The sequence below is a fragment of the Sus scrofa genome, chromosome 14, assembly GCF_054392235.1.
Source record: "Sus scrofa isolate SSC_HxYL_T2T_F1_AM1 chromosome 14, Sscrofa_HxYL_maternal_Yorkshire_Landrace_v2.0, whole genome shotgun sequence".
In the NCBI taxonomy this organism is placed as follows: Eukaryota; Metazoa; Chordata; class Mammalia; order Artiodactyla; family Suidae; genus Sus; species Sus scrofa.
This window is the reverse complement of record NC_139396.1, coordinates 95,081,609-95,100,726: the sequence shown is the minus strand read 5'-3', so window position 1 is coordinate 95,100,726 and position 19,118 is coordinate 95,081,609. Positions and strand designations below refer to the sequence as shown.

Sequence of the window (19,118 nt, the reverse complement as noted above, 5' to 3'; positions counted from 1 at the left end):
GACTCTTTGTTCTCTGCAGGGGAGAAGTGTGGAGAGTGGAGGGCTGCAGGGAGGCCAGCAGGTGACTCCGGCCATAAGTCTGGACCAGGCCCTTTCCTGGGCTGGGCAGGCTGGGTGGGGTGAGGAGGGCTAATGTCTTTCTCTGCCTGAAAAGTTCCCAGGACTCTCTTCCGGGAGAGAGGCAGCTTACTCCCTCTTCTTGGCCTGCGCCAGCTCCAGGCTGGAGAGGCCAGGGCCACGGAAACGCCAGGTCCTCCGGTAATTAGGGCCGGCAGGAAGTGATCCGGGGAATTACCGGGTCAGGCGCCCCATGGAAGGCCAGGGCTTTGGAAGGGCGGCTGGCTTGTAATCTCGATTTGAGATCGGTTGATTTTGTAGTTAGTTCCAAAAAGAAAAGTCAGCTCTAATTAATCTGTGGACCCAGAGAGCACGGGCTGGGGGCTGGAGACCGGCAGAGCAGGGGGGCACATCAGCTCCCAGGAGGCCTCAGATCCGGGGCTCCTGTCTCAGCTCCCTGATCTGCATTAATTGAAATGGTCTGGATGCCCCCTGCTGGGAATTCATGGCCTGAAAGAAAGTGCAGTCCCGCTGCTGCAGAAGGCTCCTGGGTTTGCAACTTCCACCTGCATGGAGCGAGTGCTATGCTGCACGTGAGCGTGAGCGGGGCACAGCTGGGGGTGCAGGGAGGTTTCAAGAGGTTTCCTTGCTGCGCTGGAGGGCAGACAGCTGCCTTCTCCGGGCTTTATTGGAGGTCCTGGGACCATGCCTACTCCCTGGGGGGAATCAGTGCCAACAGGCAAAGCACCCCCTTTCATTGGTTCTTGACTAAAATGCACTATTTGCTCCCAGTTCTCTGCCTTAGATGCTTCAGGTCCTGCTCTTAGACAGCCTGGAAGACTCAGAGGAGGGCCCGGATCCAGCCCAGCTCCCTCCTCCTTTCCTTCTAGTGGCGGAGAAGGGGGAAGCTACGGGAAATCATGGCTCCCCCAGGCTCCCGGGACCCAGGCAATAAAGTCATTCAGAACAAGGCTTTGGGACCAGACAGACCCGGCTCCACTGCTTCATAGCTGTGGCCCTTTGGGGATGCACCTCTGTGAACTCGGTTTGCTCATCTGTAAATGCCCGTCTATAAGCCTCCCTGGGCGGTTACAGGATCCAAAGAGATGATGCGAGCAAAGCACACCTGTATGGCCTGGTGTGAAGAGGCCCCCTAAGGTAGATATAGTCACACCAGTTATCATTCTACAGAAGTGTGTCCACACACACGAGGCCTTGCTCTGACTGGGATACGATCCTCCTTTGTACAGGGATGGAGGAGGGGTCAGGAGGTGGAGAACCAGGGCCAAGGTGGGCCGGGTGGATGAGCTTCTGGTCCTCACACCCCCACTCCCATGCCCATCACATCTCCTTGCCCAGAGCCCCTGTTTCTGGGGAGCCTCCTGGCCTGCAGGGGGAGCAACTGCAATTACAAGCCCAGCTGGCATGAGGTTTTCGCAGCCCGCCTTCGTTGGTCTGAAAATGCATGGCCCGCAGCCCACAGGAGGGGAATGGGTGCTCAGCTCTGGTTCTTTATGCAAACCCCAAGGCTCAGCACCTGGACCGCAACATGCATCAAACGCACCCCCCCAACTGCCAAGATGGGAGCATCGGTTCCGATGGGCTTAGAGATAAGCTCTCCCCAGGTTTTGTGATCCACACACTCTGACAGCACACTCGTCTATCCTCTTGAAAGGGAGCCAAGGTTGTAATGTTTTAAACATTAAATATTGCATCTTGCAACATACTTAAAGTCGACTGGTGTCATAAATTTGGACCAAACGGGTACCACATGGGCGCACAACAATACTCAGTCTAAGCAGCAGGGTTGGGGCAGCACAGGGCCTGCTGGCCACCCTGGGCTGTGATCTCAGGGAGCTGGTGGAGAGGCTGGCCTGATTGGCCTTTGAGGGGATGCCAGGCTGGCACAGCTGTGGGGTGGTGAGGGTGGGTGGAGCTAGTCATTAGCAAACTTCCCCAGGGCAAGTTTGCTGAGAGTTAAATGCCACTTGTTATTAAAAGAAAGGCCTCCCGGCCTGTGTGTGAGCAGCTGAGACGGAGCAATGGAAGCAGATGTGGAGAGTCCATCAGTTACCCTGCGGGTCCCCTCACATCCTGAATACAAGGGACATCCTGTGGCCTTGGTCCCCACTCACTGGCACTCCTGGGGGTGGGGATGGCAGTGGGCAGGAACGAACTCATCTCCTCAGCATCCCCATCATGCTGCCCTTCAGGTTGGTGCCTCCTCCCCAGACCACGTTCCAGGCAGAGAGAAGAGGGGAGGGGAGAGAAAAGGAGACCAAAAGAAAAAAAAAAAAAAAAAAAAAAAAGGAGCATGGGGCTAACCCACTGCATTCCAGAGAAACCATGGGGAGGGTGGTCTGGGCACAGTCAGCTTAGCCGGGGTGAAACCCCTGGAGCAGTCATTCATTTCTGCACCGGGACCAGACGACTGGCTTCTGGGGTCGGACCCATGAGACCTAGCTTCCAATCCCAGCATGACTGTTCACCAGCTGTGCAACCTTGGGCGGAGTATTAACCTCTCTGAGCTTCTCATCAGTACAGTGGGGATAATGAGCTCAAAGTACTGGGCCATGATGAGGATGAGTGAGAGAGGGAGTGAATGGACTTGGGCTAAGCCAGAGATGTGAAGTCTGGCTGCCCTTGTCCTTGGGCACCAGAGTCTTCATCTCAGATTTCTTTTTCTCTTTTTTGTCTTTTTGCCTTTTCTAGGGCCACTTCTGAAGCATATGGAGGTTCCCAGGCTAGGGGTCTAATTGAAGCTGTAGCCGCCAGCCTACACCAGAGCCACAGCACCTCGGGATCCGAGCCGCGTCTGCAACCTACACCACAGCTCATGGCAACGCCAGATCCTTAACCCACTGAGCAAGGCCAGGGATCCAACCCGCAACCTCATGGTTCCTAGTTGGATTCATTAACCACTGCGCCACGACAGGAACTCCTTCATCTCAGATTTCTGACAGGAGGCAAACTTCTGCCTGGACACGGTGATCACCAGGGTCAACACGCCCACTATTCAAAAGGGCTTGGGCACTAGGATGGGCGTCCGTAGCCTCCTAGGTGTCATTTGACCTTGAGGAATGACCTCTATGTTCTTGGGGTCTGACTTTGCAATTCACCATCAGTCCCAGTGCATGCCCTCTGTCTCTGATGGACTAGTAGGTTGTGGCTTCAGTGACAACAGGACAAGGGTCCCAGCAGAGTGAGGGCCAGCACAGAGACAGGATGCTGAGACTGTCTAGTGGCTCTAAGACCGCCTGCTGAAGTGACTCAAGGACAGGCTGGGGGAAGAGGAGGCAGCAACCCCTTCCAGAAACCCAGAGAAGCAGTGGGCTGGCAGCATCACAGCATGTCTGGATTCCAGGAGAAGTGGTCGTTGCGGAAGGGCAGGGGGTGGTCCCATAGAGAAAGGAAGGGCGGGGAGCATGAGCTGAGCACGAGGGAGAAGGGCCCTCTCGGTGGGTGATGCTTCTGACAAGCCCCGGATGTGGATGAAGAAGGGCCTGGACAAGGGCTCGAGGAGACAGACTCATGAAGCCAGGGTGGGGCTGCTCCTCTCTAGGAGGGGTAGAGCCCACTCTGTCCTCAGGAAGCTGTAGCTTCCCTGAGCTGAAGGGACTGTAATGCAGGCTTCCAGCTGATACAGAAGCTTCTCTTAAGACACCCCAGACTGATAGTTATCCAACCTCTCCTTAAATACCTCTGGGGACGGGCCGCTCCCTCCTTCTCAAGGTACCCATCAGCCCTTGCTCTACTCTTAGTCAGGCAAAAGAAGTTCATTCTCCCTTCCTTGCTTGAACTTCCTCCTGCAGAGCAGGCTTTCCAGGGGTCAGGAGCTGCCCCTCCGTCAGCAAGACCACACTGGTTATCTCTGCAAATGCAATGCAGCCAGAGCAGGTGATTCCTCCCACCGCCTGAGCCCAGACCTGCCACCCTCGCGGAACCAAGCCCTCTATCGTCTTGACACCCAGCCCCAAGCTGATGCCTCTCCATCCTCGGGGCAACAGACCCCCAACCTCCTGCCTGGATGAACCAGACTTCCAGTTGGCAGGAGGGTGCAGATGACCGCCACGGTATGGATGCCAGCTACAGGCATCCCCAGGACCCCAGGGGTGGAGGGGGGAACTCTGCCCCCACCCCCCACAGTTTCTTCCCAGCTTGAAAGAGGTGGTCTGGCTGCTAATGGGAAAGCCGACCCTGTGCTGCACCAGGAGGCAGTAAATTCTGTGAATCTGCGTGAGTGGATGGAGACAACCGCGGGGGCTGTAATTCCCACTTCCTGACATGGTACAAACTTCACGGTTTATGCAGAACTAATGAAAGCCCTCCTGGGTCTTGCTGTTCCCCAACCCCCTCTGCCCCAAGCACCCATAAAACAATGCGGTGACAGCAGCCGCGTGATTATAGAGCATGGGGAATGTGCTTCTCCAGAGAAAGCCTTCCTTTTCCAGAATCCCTTCCCCTTCTTGTCCTGCCTTTCCTTCCTGCCTCTCTTCTTCTCCTGGAAGGTTCCAGAGCCTCCCAGCCAAGGCCTCCAGGCCGGGATGGGCTCCTTATGGCAGGTGCCCCATGGGAAGGATTCAGACCTGGACTTGGGTTCCTACTCTGCCATTTACGGGCCATGAGATTTCGAGCAGGCTCAGTTTCCCCATCTGTTAAATAGGAAAAGAATCATTCCAGCCTCCTCGGGGTGTGGGGGGGTGTCTTAGGATTAGATATGATGTAGGTCATGATGAAGGACAGCCTGGAACTATTATTAAAGTGCCAACTATTATTAAATTATTTTTATATTATAGCTACCATAATGACCACTTCTAGGCCTTTGCTCAAATTGTTTCCTTGTCAAAAATGTCATTCCCTTTGAAAGGTACTGGCTGAAGGACCACAATGGTGGATTAAAAATGGCCACAAAGGCTTTGCTACCCTCCCAGATGAGGAAATAGAGGCTGAAGTGTCTCCACTCCACTGACGTGCGAACTTTGGCCATGTGACTTGCTTTGATCAATAGGACTTCAGAAAATGTGATGCAAGGGATTGATTGTTTGTTTGCTTTCAGGGCTGCACCATGGCATATGGAAGTTCCCAGGCTAGGGGTCAAGTAGGAGCTGCAGCTGTCAGCCTACACTACAGCCACAGCAACTCGGGATCTGAGTCACACCTGCAACCTACACCACAGCTCATGGTCACACCGGATCCTTAACCCACTGAGTGAGGCCAGGGATCAAACCCGCATCCTCATGGATCCTAGTTGGCTTCATTTCTGCTGAGCCACAATGGGAAACCCCAAGGGATGTTTTTGACAAGCACTTGCGCACTGGGACTTGCCCATTTTGAAAGCTGCCCTGGGCTTGCCACACTGTGAGGAAACCTGCCACCAGGGGCTGAGAGGCCACATGGAGGAGAACAGAGGTACCCAGTCCATAGCCAGCTCCAACTCCGGGCATGGGGATGAGGCCAGCCTGTCCCCCGAGCCTTCCCACCTATCATCTCAGGTGACTGCACGAGTGAGCTCAAAGGGGGCAGCAGAACTCCCAGATGATCAACCCACAATCATGCGAAAGAATTAATCCTTTCAAGACAGTAAGTTAGAGAAGGTTTGTTACACGGCAACAGATGACTGATACACTTACTTATTCACCAGGATTGAGCTCAGAGGTTGTCCTCTCCCAGAAGACTTCCCACACTCCTCCCAAGCTAGAATTAATCTCTCTGCATCCACTTTCCATATCGACCCAGCACTTGGCAATGGTGGCATTTAGCACAGTCTGCCTTTGCCAAGGCTACCTGTGCAGGAATCCTGTCTCTCTGGCCTGTGGGCTGCCAGAGAGCAGGGCTGGACCCCTCCACATTCCCCGCCATGCTCAGCATGGAGCTCTCCCTGGCTCCACCTTACCAGGCTCTCAGGGGACTGGTGAGAACCTGGCCTGGTGGGGGTCACACCCCTGATCTGAGGTCCAGCGGGGCCACTGATTTGCCCAAGACCCATTCTGCTCTGACTCTCCTCGTCCCTCAGGTGGAGACAGGAAACCCTGTTGAGTCCACTTCAAAAAGAGTTTTGAGGCTCCCACTGGGTGTGTGTGCAAAAGGGTGCTGGACGACTGAGTCCAGACCCTGAGCACATGATGGTACAGCCTGCCTTGGGTTGTCACTGGGGGGTGGGGTCCACCCCGTGCCCCTTCTTACCTTCCGGCCGTGGTAGCCCTGGATCCCCGGGTCTCCCTGGAGGAATGAGAAGAAGACCATTGGCGGTGGTTTTCTCGCCACGCCCTCACATCACCATTCCTCTTCCTCCCAATGATTCCAACCCTTTGACCTCCACCTCCAGCCATTCCTGGGACAATAACAGACTGTCCATCTCTTTAGAAGGATGTCCAGCCTTGCAGAGGCAGATGGAGAGGGAGGACACTTGAGTGTCAGTTTTGGTTCTACCCCCGATTCTTTGAGGCCCCTGGACAAGGCACATTCCCCCAGGGCTCGGGCTTCTGCTTTTGTAAAATATTTGACTGGGATCAGTACTTTCCGGCTTCCCATCCCTAGCGCTGCAGGGACCCAACTTCAAAGGGAGAGTCTGATTTACATCTTGGGCTTCCAGGTAAGGCTTTGAAAGAGACCAAATGACTCTGAAGGCCCTTTCCAGTACTGGCCCCTTTATGAAACATTTTTATTGGGAGGTCGTGACAGCGCCCTGGGCACCAACTTTGAGTCCCCAGTTAGACCGTAAGCTCTCTGGAGGGTGGTGTTGCGGCTGCAGCTTCTACACCCTTGAGCCCACAAAAGCGCAATCCTTGCAGGACCCAGTCCATTCCCAGGTGGCATTTTGGGAATGAGCCCTCAGGACCCATCTCTCAGCTGAGATCCCTCTTGGCTCCTCACTCGGTACCTTCAGTGCTGCCTGCCCCTCCCTCCTACAGAGTCTTCCACCCATTTGATACACCACCCTGAAGGGCCCTCACCTTTGGTCCAGGAGGCCCAGGTAAGCCCTGCAGAAGCAAGAAAGAAGGTGAGTGGAGATGGATCCCACTGGCAAACAGTGAGGACTGGTTATGCCTACAGTGGAGGCTGGGAGCAGAGTAGTGGTCAGACTTCAATGGGCTCTGGACCTGCTAGAGATTGATCTAGAGGGTCCTGGAAAGGTATCTGAAACCTGCAGAGAGCACATGGGGACAACAGGCCCATGTCCCTCTTTGGAGCCACGTGGGTGTCGTGGGCATCTCTGCTGCGCTTGCCTGCTGGAAAATAGGTCAGTGGCATCATGTGCAATTGACAGTGTGGTTTGGTCCAAATCCCCACCCACCCACCTCCTAACTGGAACCGCTCCCTGGAACGCCAACCTTGCCTGGCAAAGCCTGGGGTTCGCCTTTGGCCCTGCCAGCCTGCGGGGTGCCCTCAGCCAGTGGGGATGTGGCATGGGCTCTGCGGGAACCCAGGGAGAGGCAAGAGAAGGCAGGCTCCAGCGTGGCCCAGCGTGAGTCTGAGACCACAAAACATGGGCTGGAGAAAAACACGATGCCCAATTCTGGCCTGTTTCAGCTGGTTTGAAAACATGCTTTCTAGTTTTGTTTTTTATAAACAACCTAACAAAGAAAACCACCTGGCTGGGGTTCAGTGATCAGGAGCCCAGTGTGTTTAGAGGGGGCCTGTCGGTGAAGGAGGGAATTTTGAACACTTTTCTTGGTTTTCTCAGCTTGATTGGTTTGGTTCCATTCCCTCCTTTCACTTCCCTTCAAGTTTTCCATTTTTCCATCTAGACACCCATGGGAGTGAGATTAACTTCCTTCCCTGGGGTTCTGGGGAGAAGCCATGGAAATATTTAAAATCTGCTATGGGGATCAGGCTGAGCTGGAGAGCTGGCTCCTAGCAAGTTAGGTTTTCACTCTGCTGTACCCCTTTCCAGCCAAGCCAGCTGCCCTGGTTGGCCAGAGCCGTCACCCAACCTAAGGGGACCCTGCACTGAACCTCGGCCTTGGCAGCGGGGGCAGCTGAGGGCCCAGATGTGAAGCTGAATGACCAGGAATGTGGCCGTTCTCCTCCAAGACTATTTGGCAGGGGCACCCCGACCCCACAGTTCCACCTTTGGGAATCTATGGCTGTGAGAGCCTCAGAGAAGGGCACAGACATTTATGGTGAAGGATGTCTATGACAGACAGGAATTCATGAACTGCCTTGTTAATAGACCCAGCTGTCCTAAAACCCACATCATGAGAACCCTGACATAGGAAAGGGCACGGTTTATGACATAAAGTAAAAAAGAATAACAGGATACAGACTGATCTATTCTTCAGAACATCACCAACCTGAAAATGCTGATGTGCAGATAAGCCTAAGGAGAAAAATGGAAAGAAGTCTCCAGAAGGTAAATGATGGGGAACTCTGGATATGGGAAAGCAGGCAATTAATGCTTTGTCTATGTTCCAGTTTTTTTCACAATGAACATATGATGCTTTTGTCATAAGAGACAAAAACACCTTTTTTGTTGTTGTTTTTAAAGCCACATAGAAAAAACATTATCAAACAGACCGTGTCTTTAACCCACGCCCTTCCACTGACTGCTGTCGTTAGTCTTTGCTCCTGTGAACCCATTTTCTCCCAAGAAGAAGTTCAGGGGCCTGTCAAATGCTGCCTTGGTGGTTTCTTGCATTAAGTTGGGCTGAGAAAGAGTTGCAGCTTGGCCAGGGCTTGGACACAAACGACACCCTATTGCCTGAGTGTGGTGTTGCCCGGAGGGGTGCCTGTTGGCCTCTCTGGGCCCCTCCTGGAAGTGGTCCCATCCCCAGGCGCCATGCAGGGTCCTCCTGGCAACCAGATGTGTAGCCTGGCTGGAAGGCGGCCCAGGAGTGTGAAAGCCACATCCACCAGCAAAGGCGTGTTCCTTAGAGATGCCAGGGGGCCGGACGCTCCCTTGCTGCCTCCTATAGAAACCACTGCCCCCAACTCGGGTTCTCCTAAGCCCAGGGGTTAGGGGGCAGCCATCATCCCAGTGGCCCTGGGAACCTTCTTCCCAAGCTCTTCTCTGCTGAGGCTGGAAGAGGGGAGGTCTGTTAATGGTTTCCTCCCAGAAGGCGATGGCTGGAGAGGAGCACATGGCCCCAGAACCAAAGGGCAACAGGTGGATGGGACAGGGCTGGGCGGCTCCTGCAGGGGCCAGCCATGTCCAGTGGCCTTGCCTATTCAGCTGAGACCCAGGCTCCTGTTGGGTATGTAAGGTTTGGAAGCTTCCAGAGAAATCTAGGGACAAATCTTGAAGGAGAGGAGGCAGTGGAGGGTGGGAGGGGTACTTACAGGCGGCCCCATGGGCCCTGGCAGTCCTGGGTGCCCCAGAGGTCCACTTGGTCCAGGAGGGCCTGGTGGCCCTGGCGGGCCTTGGATGCCAGCCTGGCCCTGTTCACCCTGAGGTTCGCGGAAAGAAGTGTTAGCGAGAGAGGCCTGGGGTGCGGAGCACTTCCCTTCCCCGTGCCATGCACCCAGTGAGGCCCCGTGGGTGCTGGGGGAGGTGGCGGTGGCGTGAGAGTGATGATGCTGCAGTGGTGACTACATGCAGGGGCTGGTGGCAGTGAGGAGAGGCCAAGACATCAGGCCCCAGGAGGAGGGGCTTCCAGAAGGACTTGCTGCACAGCCCTGCTGCGGTGGCGGAGGTAGAGGGGCAGGTGAGATGCCTGCGGCCAGTCTGAAGGCCTGCTCCCAGCCTGGTCTGATGGCCCGTGGCCTGGGCCTGCCTCGGCACCCCCTCTGTGGGGCGAGTCCCCCATCTCTGTGCCCTGGCCTCCCAGCCATCAAATAGCAACAGCCGTTCCTTGTGTCCTATCACTGCTTTTGGCTGCCTTTGATTATCTGGCCCAAAGAATGGACTGAGATCCTTAGGGCAGAGGCCGTGGAATTTTGTTTGGCTCACCACACAATTAGGCAAGAGATTTTTATGTAAAAAATTTGGCTTGGTAACTTCTGATGAAAAACTGGAGCCCTTGCTGCTTGGGCCCCCACTCCCGGGGGCAGCCATCAGCTGGGCTCTCTGGTGCCTCCGTCTCCACCCTGCCTGTCCTTTGTGCGTGCAGCCTGCGCCTGTCACTTGTGTGATCTGTGCTTGACCTCAGAGGACAGTGAGTTGGCGACCCCTAGCTTGGTTGCGTTGTGAAACTGTGAAGTGCTTTCTGCCCTTCTGGAGTTGCTATTATTATTCTTTTGCCTTATGCCCCCTCCTCAGTCAGCTGCTCTGAGCCCAGCCTTTGTCACCCACCATGCATGTGCCCAGGGTGGACCCAGGGCCCATGGAGGTGGCGGTGGGACCGTGTTCCCTCAGGAGGAGGAGAGAGCCTGGTGCATGTGACCCAGACTCTGGGGAAGGAGGTCAGCTCATGTCCTCCTCGATCTATATAGACCAGTGCCATTACGTTATTTTCTTTCTTTTCTTTTCATTTCTTTAAGGGCCACACCCATGGCATATGGAAGTTCCCAGGCTAGGGACTGAATCTGAGCTGCAGCTGCCAGCTACACCACAGGCACAGCAATGCCAGATCCTTAACCCACTGAGTGAGGCCAGGGATTGAACCCACATCCTCATGGATGCTATTCGGGTTCTTAACCCACTGAACCACAATGGGAACTCCCATCATGCTATTTTCTAATCTCTCCAGGGAGGTTCTGGACTCAGCTCTTACTGAGGGGCCCATCCCTGCAGAAAAACAAAAGCAGAACCCCCTGGTAGGTGTGAGAGCCCCAGGCTGGGAGGTAGGGGGACCCAGGTGGCCAGACTTCCAGGCTGGCTCACCCTTCTCGGTGTGATTTCAGCAACAGAGCTGACAATGCTTGCTGCAAACTCCACAGATGAAAACGAGGAGCGTAACTAGGAGGGCACAGCCTCAGAACAAGAACTGAGATTTTAAAAACATCTGCTTGAACCATCTCTCAGATGGGACAGCTTAGGGTACATGCCACCAGGGCTGCCACTCTGGGGCCTGGGCCGCATCTGGCCACACCCTCTGAGAAGTCGCCCGAGGGCTCTGAGTGTCCATGGTGGAGAAGGCAGATGCAGAAATGGGTCACACATCCCACTTTACACAACAGAAAACTAAGGCTCAGAGACATTGAGCTCCTTGACCAAGGCCACACAGAGAATTGAGGGGGAGCCAGGACCCCAACTCAGAACTCTAGACTATTCCTGTTCATTTCAAATAAGCCCCCAGCAAAAACTGTTCACTGTCCAACTTTCTGCACTTTGGAAATGACCCCCAAAACCATCTGCTAAGCGCATCATGTCTCCTATAATGTTTCCTCTCTCACCTAATGTTAGATCCAACGTGAAACATCTTACAGAGCCTATAAAATCAGTAGTGGTTTATTGAGAGGAAATGGACCAGCCTTTTTACGTCCCATGATGGCTGACAGCATAAAAACCCTATTCTCCAGGCAAAACCTGCAGCAGGCAGGACAAGGGTTCTTGTTCCTCCATCTCTACTTTGGAAATCAGATCAGGACAGCACAGAAAGTTCTGGCTCACCCGCCTCTTTCTCTTGGAAAGGGAGGCAGTGACATGCCTCGGCCCCTCTCAGTTTCTTCGCCTGGGAGGTGGCGATGATGAGGAAGGGACCTCCACTGCCGGGGTGGCTCGTGTGGGATTACATGAGATAATCCACGGAGAATTCTTTTGACAGGGCTTGGAACCCAGCGAGGGCTCAGCAAGCAGCAGCTAGTGCAACTTAGGCCAGCAGGTGGCTGCTGTGGGTTGAGGCAAATGGCCACTCTGGGAGCAAGGACTCAGCTCTCCTGGGACAGGGTCTGACATGGGTGGGGTGGGGGGCCGAGAGTGGGGTGGGCCTGGTGCCTCTCTGAGCTGCCAGTCGGCCCCCCGAGGCTGGGGTAAGTGCTCGGAGCACATGGAGGCTCTCGAGGATTTGGCTGGTGTAACGGGATATGTAGGCTCAGGTAGCACCCGTGTCACGTGTCGCTCTGTATTTTTAGCTGTTAATTGGAGTGATTTTTCAGCCTTGTTCAATCAGGTGCCGGAACATGCAGGCCCCTGGGCTCCTGGCTCCTGAGTCAGGCCAGATGGTGACTCCCGGTCCTGCTGTGGGGCTTTCAGAGAGCATCTCGGAGCCCTGCCACTGGCAGCACCCCTGTGGCCTCAGGGGTAACCCCTGACCCCCAGTGTAAGGAAGGCTAGGGGCATGGGTGGCAGCCATGGAATTTCTGGCCTGGCATCAAGCTGCAATGCCTGTGCCTGGATCCCTGCATCTGTGGTCTCTTGTTCTTTGTTCTTGGTGATCTGTTCCTATCCCAGCCTCCTTGGCTTAGTAAGACAGGAAGAAGGAAGCAGTTGCTCACAATGGTTACACCTGTTGGTTGTGGGCTACATTTCCTCTGTGAATTCCCTCGCTTCTCAAACTCAGGTTACAAGTGATCAGATGCTAAGCAATTTGCATTTCTTTCTTTCTCCCTCCCTCCCTCCCCCTCCCTTCCTTCCTTTTCTTCTTTTCTTTCTTTCTTTCTTTCTTTCTTTCTTTCTTTCTTTCTTTCTTTCTTTCTTTCTTTCTTTCTTTCTTTCTTTCTCCTTCCTTCCTTCCTTCCTTCCTTCCTTCCTTCCTTCCTTTCCTTCTCTCTTTCTTTCTTCTTTCAGCTCTGCCCAAGGCATGAGGAAGTTCCTGGGCTAGGGATTGAACCTGTGCCTGCAGTAGAGACCCAAGCCACTGCAGTGACAGCACTGCACCCTTAACCCTCTGTGCCACAAGAGAACTCCTGCATTCCTAAAAATAAAGGTTGGAAGTCCAACTGAGAGAGCCCTGGATGTGGAGTCTGAAGACCTGGCTGGCAGTTCCCATTCTGTCTCTGGCTGCTTGCCTGACCTGGGGCACAAATTCACCTCTTTGAGCCGCAATTTAATTATAGTGCTTAAACTCTGCCAGGAATCATTCCCAGTGCTTTGCTACACAATAAGCATCTGCAGTAGGAACTGTTAGTATCCTCATTTTACAAACGAGAAACCTGATGCACAGAGAGGTTAAGTAACTTGCCCCAAGTCACACAGCTAGTAAGAGGCAGAGAACCTGGGTGCTCTGCAATTTACTGGCTGTGTGACTGTGGGCAACTTACTTAATGTCTTTGAGCCTGATTTCCTCCTCTGTGAAATAAGGATGATCATGCCTTATTCTTTGAGAGAATTAAATGAAATCAGGCCTGCAAAATGCATAGCCCAGTGACTGGAACACAGGGATGGCTGTTGGTGGCTTTGTGAGTAGTAATGGCAGGGAGTTGTTGTGACTCCTGGGCCTGGGCGTGGTGTATTTCCATGTCTGCATCATTTGTGGGCCCATTTTTGTCTAATTTAAGGTTACTGAAGAAGAGTGAGAATTTGGTTTCACCTGCAGCCCTGGCTGTCAGGGCCCGAGTCTGGCCCACCCCTGGGAGGCCCCGTGTGGTCTGGGCAAAGGAGGTGTCTACCTGGAAGGTCCGCCTTTTAATGACTGGGGGTGGAGCCAGCCGCACTGAATTGAGGAGGGGCAGCAGCTGAGGAGAAAGATGAGATGGAAGGCCAGAGGGCAAAGGCCAAAGGTCAGTCGAAAGGAGTCGAAAGTCCACCAGGAAGGCAGGGTGGCCAAGAGGGAGGGAGGAGAGGAAGAGAGAAGAGAGATTAGTGAGCGTGAGGCACACAGGAGGGAGGGCGTGGATGGGTGCTCCAGGCTCGTGGGTGCCCTTGCATGGCCCCCCTCCCTGGAAGGCGGAGGGCCCTCAGGGTTTGGCCTCCAGCAACTCCCCGACTTGGAGAGGGGTGCTCCCTGGCCAGGCCTGCCCTTGGTGGCCAAGCTGGGCTGCAGAGGCCTCCTGACACACAGCCCAACGTTGCACTGCTAGCTCCGCCACTCACTGGTGGTGGACAGAGGCTGCTGGGCGCAGGGGAGCAGACGCCAAGGCTCAGGCTAGGGAGCCACAGGCCCGGCTAAATTGGTACTTGAAGCCAGGCTGGTGTGCGGCGACCTCTGGGTTCTTTTTTTGGTTGAACGAGAAATACTGGTGTCAGCGAATCTGGGGAAGGTGGTCTGGGCAAGTGCCAAGCTCGGCTCCCAGGGGGCTGAGAGGGCAGAGGGTGCGGCCAGTGTGGGCACCAGCTAAATGCTCCTGAGGTCTCACCCTGGGGCTGGTGGGCTTGGAAAATAGAGCCTGGGCCACGATGTCTCCGGCATGGTCAACCACTTTTCTGGGGGGGAGGCAAGTTGCAATCACACTGGCTAATGCAATTTTCATTTCTGGAAACTTGCGGCATCTAGTCTCTCTACTCACTGGAGCTTTAGGAAGAGGTTAGAACCCACGTGAAAACAAAGATGGCATCTAATCCACCTCTTGTTTTTGAAAGCATTTTAACACATGAGGCTGCTGGGATGAGCATGAAGAAGCGGGGGCCGCCTGGGCTGAGGATGCAGCCAGCTAAGGACGTGGGAGCTTGATCATGGCCTTTCTGGGTCGTTGCTGCTTTGACAGGCAGCTGCTGTACCGAGAGCCCCACCCCTCCCAATATGGGGCCTGGGGACGTGCAATGTTGGGCTCTGCGTCCAGGAAGCCTCTCAGCAGGCCTTCTAGAACCTACAAACCTTCAGGGTAATTATCTGGTTGGAGCGCAGAGCTGCCAGAGAGGTGCTTAGGTGCTCCTGATGTGGGTGGGGGGTGGAGGTGGAGACAGGGCAATGGGGGAGAGTGAATGCCACACTCAGACACAGCTCCCCTGCTCCCTGTCCCCAGGTACCCCAGGCGACCCACTGCCCAAACCCCACCCCCTCCCTGGAGATGTTGCAGGCTGGAACAATGGCCTGGACCAGCCTGGATCTTATATCTTGCAGGTTGGATGGCCCGCCACCCCCATGAAGACCACAGACCCCTCGGAAAGTCAACAGACCCCTTGCCCGAGAAGGACCTGGCTTTCCTACTCACTTCCAAAAAGATACCGGGTGCCATCTGCCTTGCCCTGCCCATTAGCTGGATCCCCAAATCCACTCTCACCCAGCCTGACTTACTATCCACAGCAGTGCAGTCATAACCCTGGGCTTCCCTGCAGCCCATGGCTAAGGGGCTCTGGAGCCTTCTAGCTCTGCCCGCCTACTGTCTGGTCCCTCTTCCCGGTGGGGCTGAAGGGCCGAGAGCCCTCTCCTCCCCCTGTCCCCCCACGTTCACTAGGGGCTGATGACACACAGTTAAAGCGTCCGCAGTTGTATTGTCTTTTGTGCTGGGGGGCTACTGCCTTTCTTTCGGGTAACATAACAATGCCGTGAGCCCATCCTTTCAAATAAACACAGCTGACCTTCTATTATTGTAGCAGGATCAGGCTGGCCGGAACACCAGGGCCCCTGCCTCTGTGGAGTACATGCCACCGACAGGCTGGCTCTGTCTGTGCTGCTGCCGGCCTGTGCCCCCTGCCCAGCCTTGGCCTTAACCCGGCCCCAACTGCTCACGCCCAAGGCTGCCCCCCTCTCGACCTCTCCCTGGCCTGGGAACCCAGGGGTCAGAGTCTGAGTGGCCGTCCCCTGCTAGCGAGGCCCTCCCACTGGGCTTCCAGAGGGAGGTGGGTCAGGTCTGAGCCTGGCTCCCTCAATCTCCCTGTCTGTGGTGGCCGGGGTGGGGGGCGGGCACACCTTGTGTGTGGGCATAATGAAGCCCACGGCAGGGGGATGGGCATCTAAAGATGCCTGTCATCCCCGCCCCACTGCCAGGGGCTGAGAGTGGCAAGATTGATCCACAAAATGGGGGGGGGGGTGTCCCAGTCCCTGCTCATTGGGGCTCTTGCTGGAGGAGGCACCTTCACCCCCTCAACCCCCAAGAATGGCTCTCTGATGCTGGCACACACATCTGAGAGTTCCCAGTAGGACCAAGCAGGCTTTGGGCTCTGTTTCTTGGGGTGGAGAGGGAAAGAAAGGAGCTGGGGAGAAAAGGAGAGCATCCCAGCCCTGAATCCCCTGCCCCATTTGGAGGGCCTTCCTTTATTATGTTTTTTTAAATTAATTTATTTTTTTAGGGCTGCACCCGTGGCATATGGAGGTTTCCTAGCCTAGGGGTCGAATCGGAGCTGTAGCCACTGGCCTACACCGAAGCCACAGCCATGCCAGATCTGAGCTTCATTTGTGACCTATGCCACAGTTCATGGCAATGCCGGATCCTCAACCCACTGAGCAAGGCCAGGGATCAAACTGGCATCCTCATGGATACGAGTCAGGTTCATTACCACTGAGCCACAACAGTAACTCCCCTTTATTCTTAAAGAGGCAAAACAGACTTTATCCTTGAATTAATTGATACAGTCAGGCTCCTATTATTTCCCACCATGGAGGTTTGGGTCATCTGAAATAATGACTAACCCTAAAGTCCCTCTGATTTGGCCAGGGCAGGCAGCCAGCCAGCCAGCCAGCCAGACACACACACACACACACACACACACACACACACACACACACTACACACTGGGTAGGGTGTCAGACACAAGCTACATGGCCTTACGTCGAAGGCCACATGCAGAGGAGCCCACAGCCAGGCACGTGGAGTTCCAGATACACACCTGCTGCGGGTTCACAGGCCCAGCCAGTTCAGGGGCAGATATACAAAGACACACACGAGTGGGCAGACATGAGGGCTGGAGACCAGCTCTGCACAAACACACATTGACCCCCAGGCACACCCCCAGGAGCTGGCCACATACGCGGCCACCTTCACTGGCTGCTGAGCAGAGAGCTGGGGGCTGAGCCCATGGGATGGAGCAGTTCTGGGGGTTCACTTACCCGGTGGGGGTACTCTCCACACTGACCCTGGGGGTGAGAGGAAAGGAGAAGAGGATGTTAGGCACAGGGGGTGGGGGGACTGTCCCTTGGGGGCAAGCTCAGGACTTGGGGACACATCACCCACATGCATTACCCGCCAGCCCCGCTCTGGTCCTGGGCTGAGCTCCTGGGGGCAGGAGAACTAAATCCTTCCCTCGTGGGGGAAGGGCCTGCCTGAACTCATCCCCATTGGAGCCTGGGGCAGGGCTCTGCCGCCACACACCACTTGCCATGTATCTATGCCTGTATCTTCTGGAAAGGTCAGCCCTCTGGATGGGTCCACCCAACAGCCCTGAATAGGAGCCCCTGGACAGGAAGAGTGGACATTGAGACAGGCTGTGGGCAACGGGGCCCTCGGAGACAACTTCTTTGAGCTGGAGGTGCCAGGTCCCAGCACATTCCACCTGGGAGCAAGCCCAGCACAGCCGCCATCAGAAAGTCAAGGAGAAAGAGAATGTAGGGGTTGGGAAGGGGGCCAGGCAAGTGCTTTACAAACTGACACCTCAAAATCCTAGAGGCTTAGAGTTCCCGTTGTGGCTCAGCAGGTTAAGAACCTGACTAGTATCCACGAGGATGTAGGTTCCATCCCTGGCCTCGCTCAGTGGGTTAAGGATCCTGTGTGGCCTTGAGCTGTGATGTAGGTCAGAGACGCGGCTCAGATCCCACGTTGCTGTGGCTGTGGTGGAGGCCGGCAGCTACAGCTCTGATTAGACCCCTGGCCTGGGAACTTCCACGTGCTGCTGGTATGGCCTTAAAAAGACAATAGAAATTGTAGAGGCTCCCGGCAGTGGTCAGGAAATACCATGGGGGTGGCAGGTGGGCTGGGCAGAGAAAGAGGCCATGAGGGACCAGGCTCCAGGCTATCATCTCCCACAGGTAAAGGGCCACCCAGAGCACTTCCCTTCTCTCCTTCATACCCCCCTGGACGGGAAGAGTGGACACTTAGGCTGTGGGCAACCCCCTGATTCTGTTGATAAAAACTGAAGTTTGAAAATAACCCTTTCTACCTGTTGGAAGGCTGCTTCCTAGGATAAAAATCTTAGAACGCTTCCACTGGCCTTACCTTTTCTCCTTTTTGTCCTTGAGGCCCCTACGAAGAAATGGAAATGAGAGTTAGAAAGTGAGGATCAGGGAGCTCCCGTTGTGGCGCAGTGGAAACAAATCCAACTAGGAACCATGAGGTTGCGGGTTTGATCCCTGGCCTTGCTCAGTGGGTTAAGGATCCAGCGTTGCCATGAGCTGTGGTGTAGGTCACAGACGTGGCTTGGATCTGGCATTGCTGTGGCTGTGGCATAGGCCGGCAGCTGCAGCTCCAATTTGACCCCTAGCCTGGGAACCTTCATATGCCATGGGCGTGGCCCTAAAAAGACAAAAGCCAAAAAAAAAAGAAAGTGAGGATCAGGAGTCAGGGCCCAAAGCTTCTATGCTGGGGAGCACTGGGGCGAGGTACTGAGCAGCTATCCTGGGGAACCCGCCAGGCCCTGTGGGGAGGAAACACATACAGGTCAGTGGCACACAGAAGGCGGGCAGAACCAGAGATGCAGGCCTGCAGGGATTGTGCAAGAAACTTTTGGAAAGCCTGGAGCCCCGATGGCTGAGCTTGGCCACCCACGCCTGGCCTTCCTGTGCCCGAGATGTTCCAGCTGGTGTGGCCCAACTTCTTCAGTCACCCGTGGACGTGCCGAGGTGTGCCCCCCGCCCCCCCGCAGGCAGCTATGATGAAGAACACACACCATCCTTCATTCATTCCTGCACCAGCATTTGTGTAGTCGCAGCTACACGTCAAGGGGGTGCCACGTGGGACGCCCTGCTCATTCATGCCACCTCCACACAGAGCTGAAAGCCTCCAGGAGACACGTACATTCTAACTCCTGCCCTCCTCGGCCTCTGCACCCACCCCCACTGAGCCAGAGAGGCTTCTGGAGACACGGGGCTGGGGCAGCGCAGCAGACGTCAGGGGCTTCGGAGGAAGCTTTGGTGAAAGAGAGGCAGCAGGAAGTGGGTGACTGACTGAAGCTATGTTCTGGGCTCTTCAGAGGAACCTAAGGGGCCTTGGGGTTTCCTTCCAGGGCGTCGTAGCAAGTTTTCTGAGAAAGGAGCCTGGGTTCAGAATGGACCCTGGTTCTCTGAGGAGGACACAGTGTCTGGCTGGCTCTCTCAGGCGCCTGACCAGAGCCCGGTGCTGGGGAAGCCTCATGCTCGGCTGGTTGTGTTAGGTGTGGGGAGGGTGGTGCACCTTGTTTTGAGGACCCACTGGGAGACAGGCTTTTTGGAATG

The 19,118-nt window shown here is 55.2% G+C and overlaps 1 protein-coding gene across 38 annotated transcripts in view; it reads right to left on the bottom strand.

Moving 5' to 3' along the window:
- Nucleotides 1-19,118, bottom strand: part of COL13A1 (collagen type XIII alpha 1 chain) — a 164,748-nt gene that overhangs the window by 51,215 nt on the left and 94,415 nt on the right. For 22 of the 38 annotated variants that reach the window (XM_084997159.1, XM_084997161.1, XM_084997163.1 and 19 more), the window contains 6 exons: nt 17,905-17,931; nt 16,803-16,829; nt 14,631-14,687; nt 9,337-9,444; nt 7,011-7,037; nt 6,241-6,276 (listed from right to left, as the gene is read on the bottom strand). In XM_084997159.1, the coding sequence (XP_084853285.1) occupies nt 6,241-6,276; nt 7,011-7,037; nt 9,337-9,444; nt 14,631-14,687; nt 16,803-16,829; nt 17,905-17,931 (282 nt within the window). Of the gene's footprint in view, nt 1-66; nt 2,363-6,240; nt 6,277-7,010; nt 7,038-9,336; nt 9,445-13,485; nt 13,552-14,630; nt 14,688-16,802; nt 16,830-17,904; nt 17,932-19,118 lie in introns of those variants that run through there. The other 16 variants (XM_084997187.1, XM_084997169.1, XM_084997178.1 and 13 more) reach the window with 3 other exon arrangements.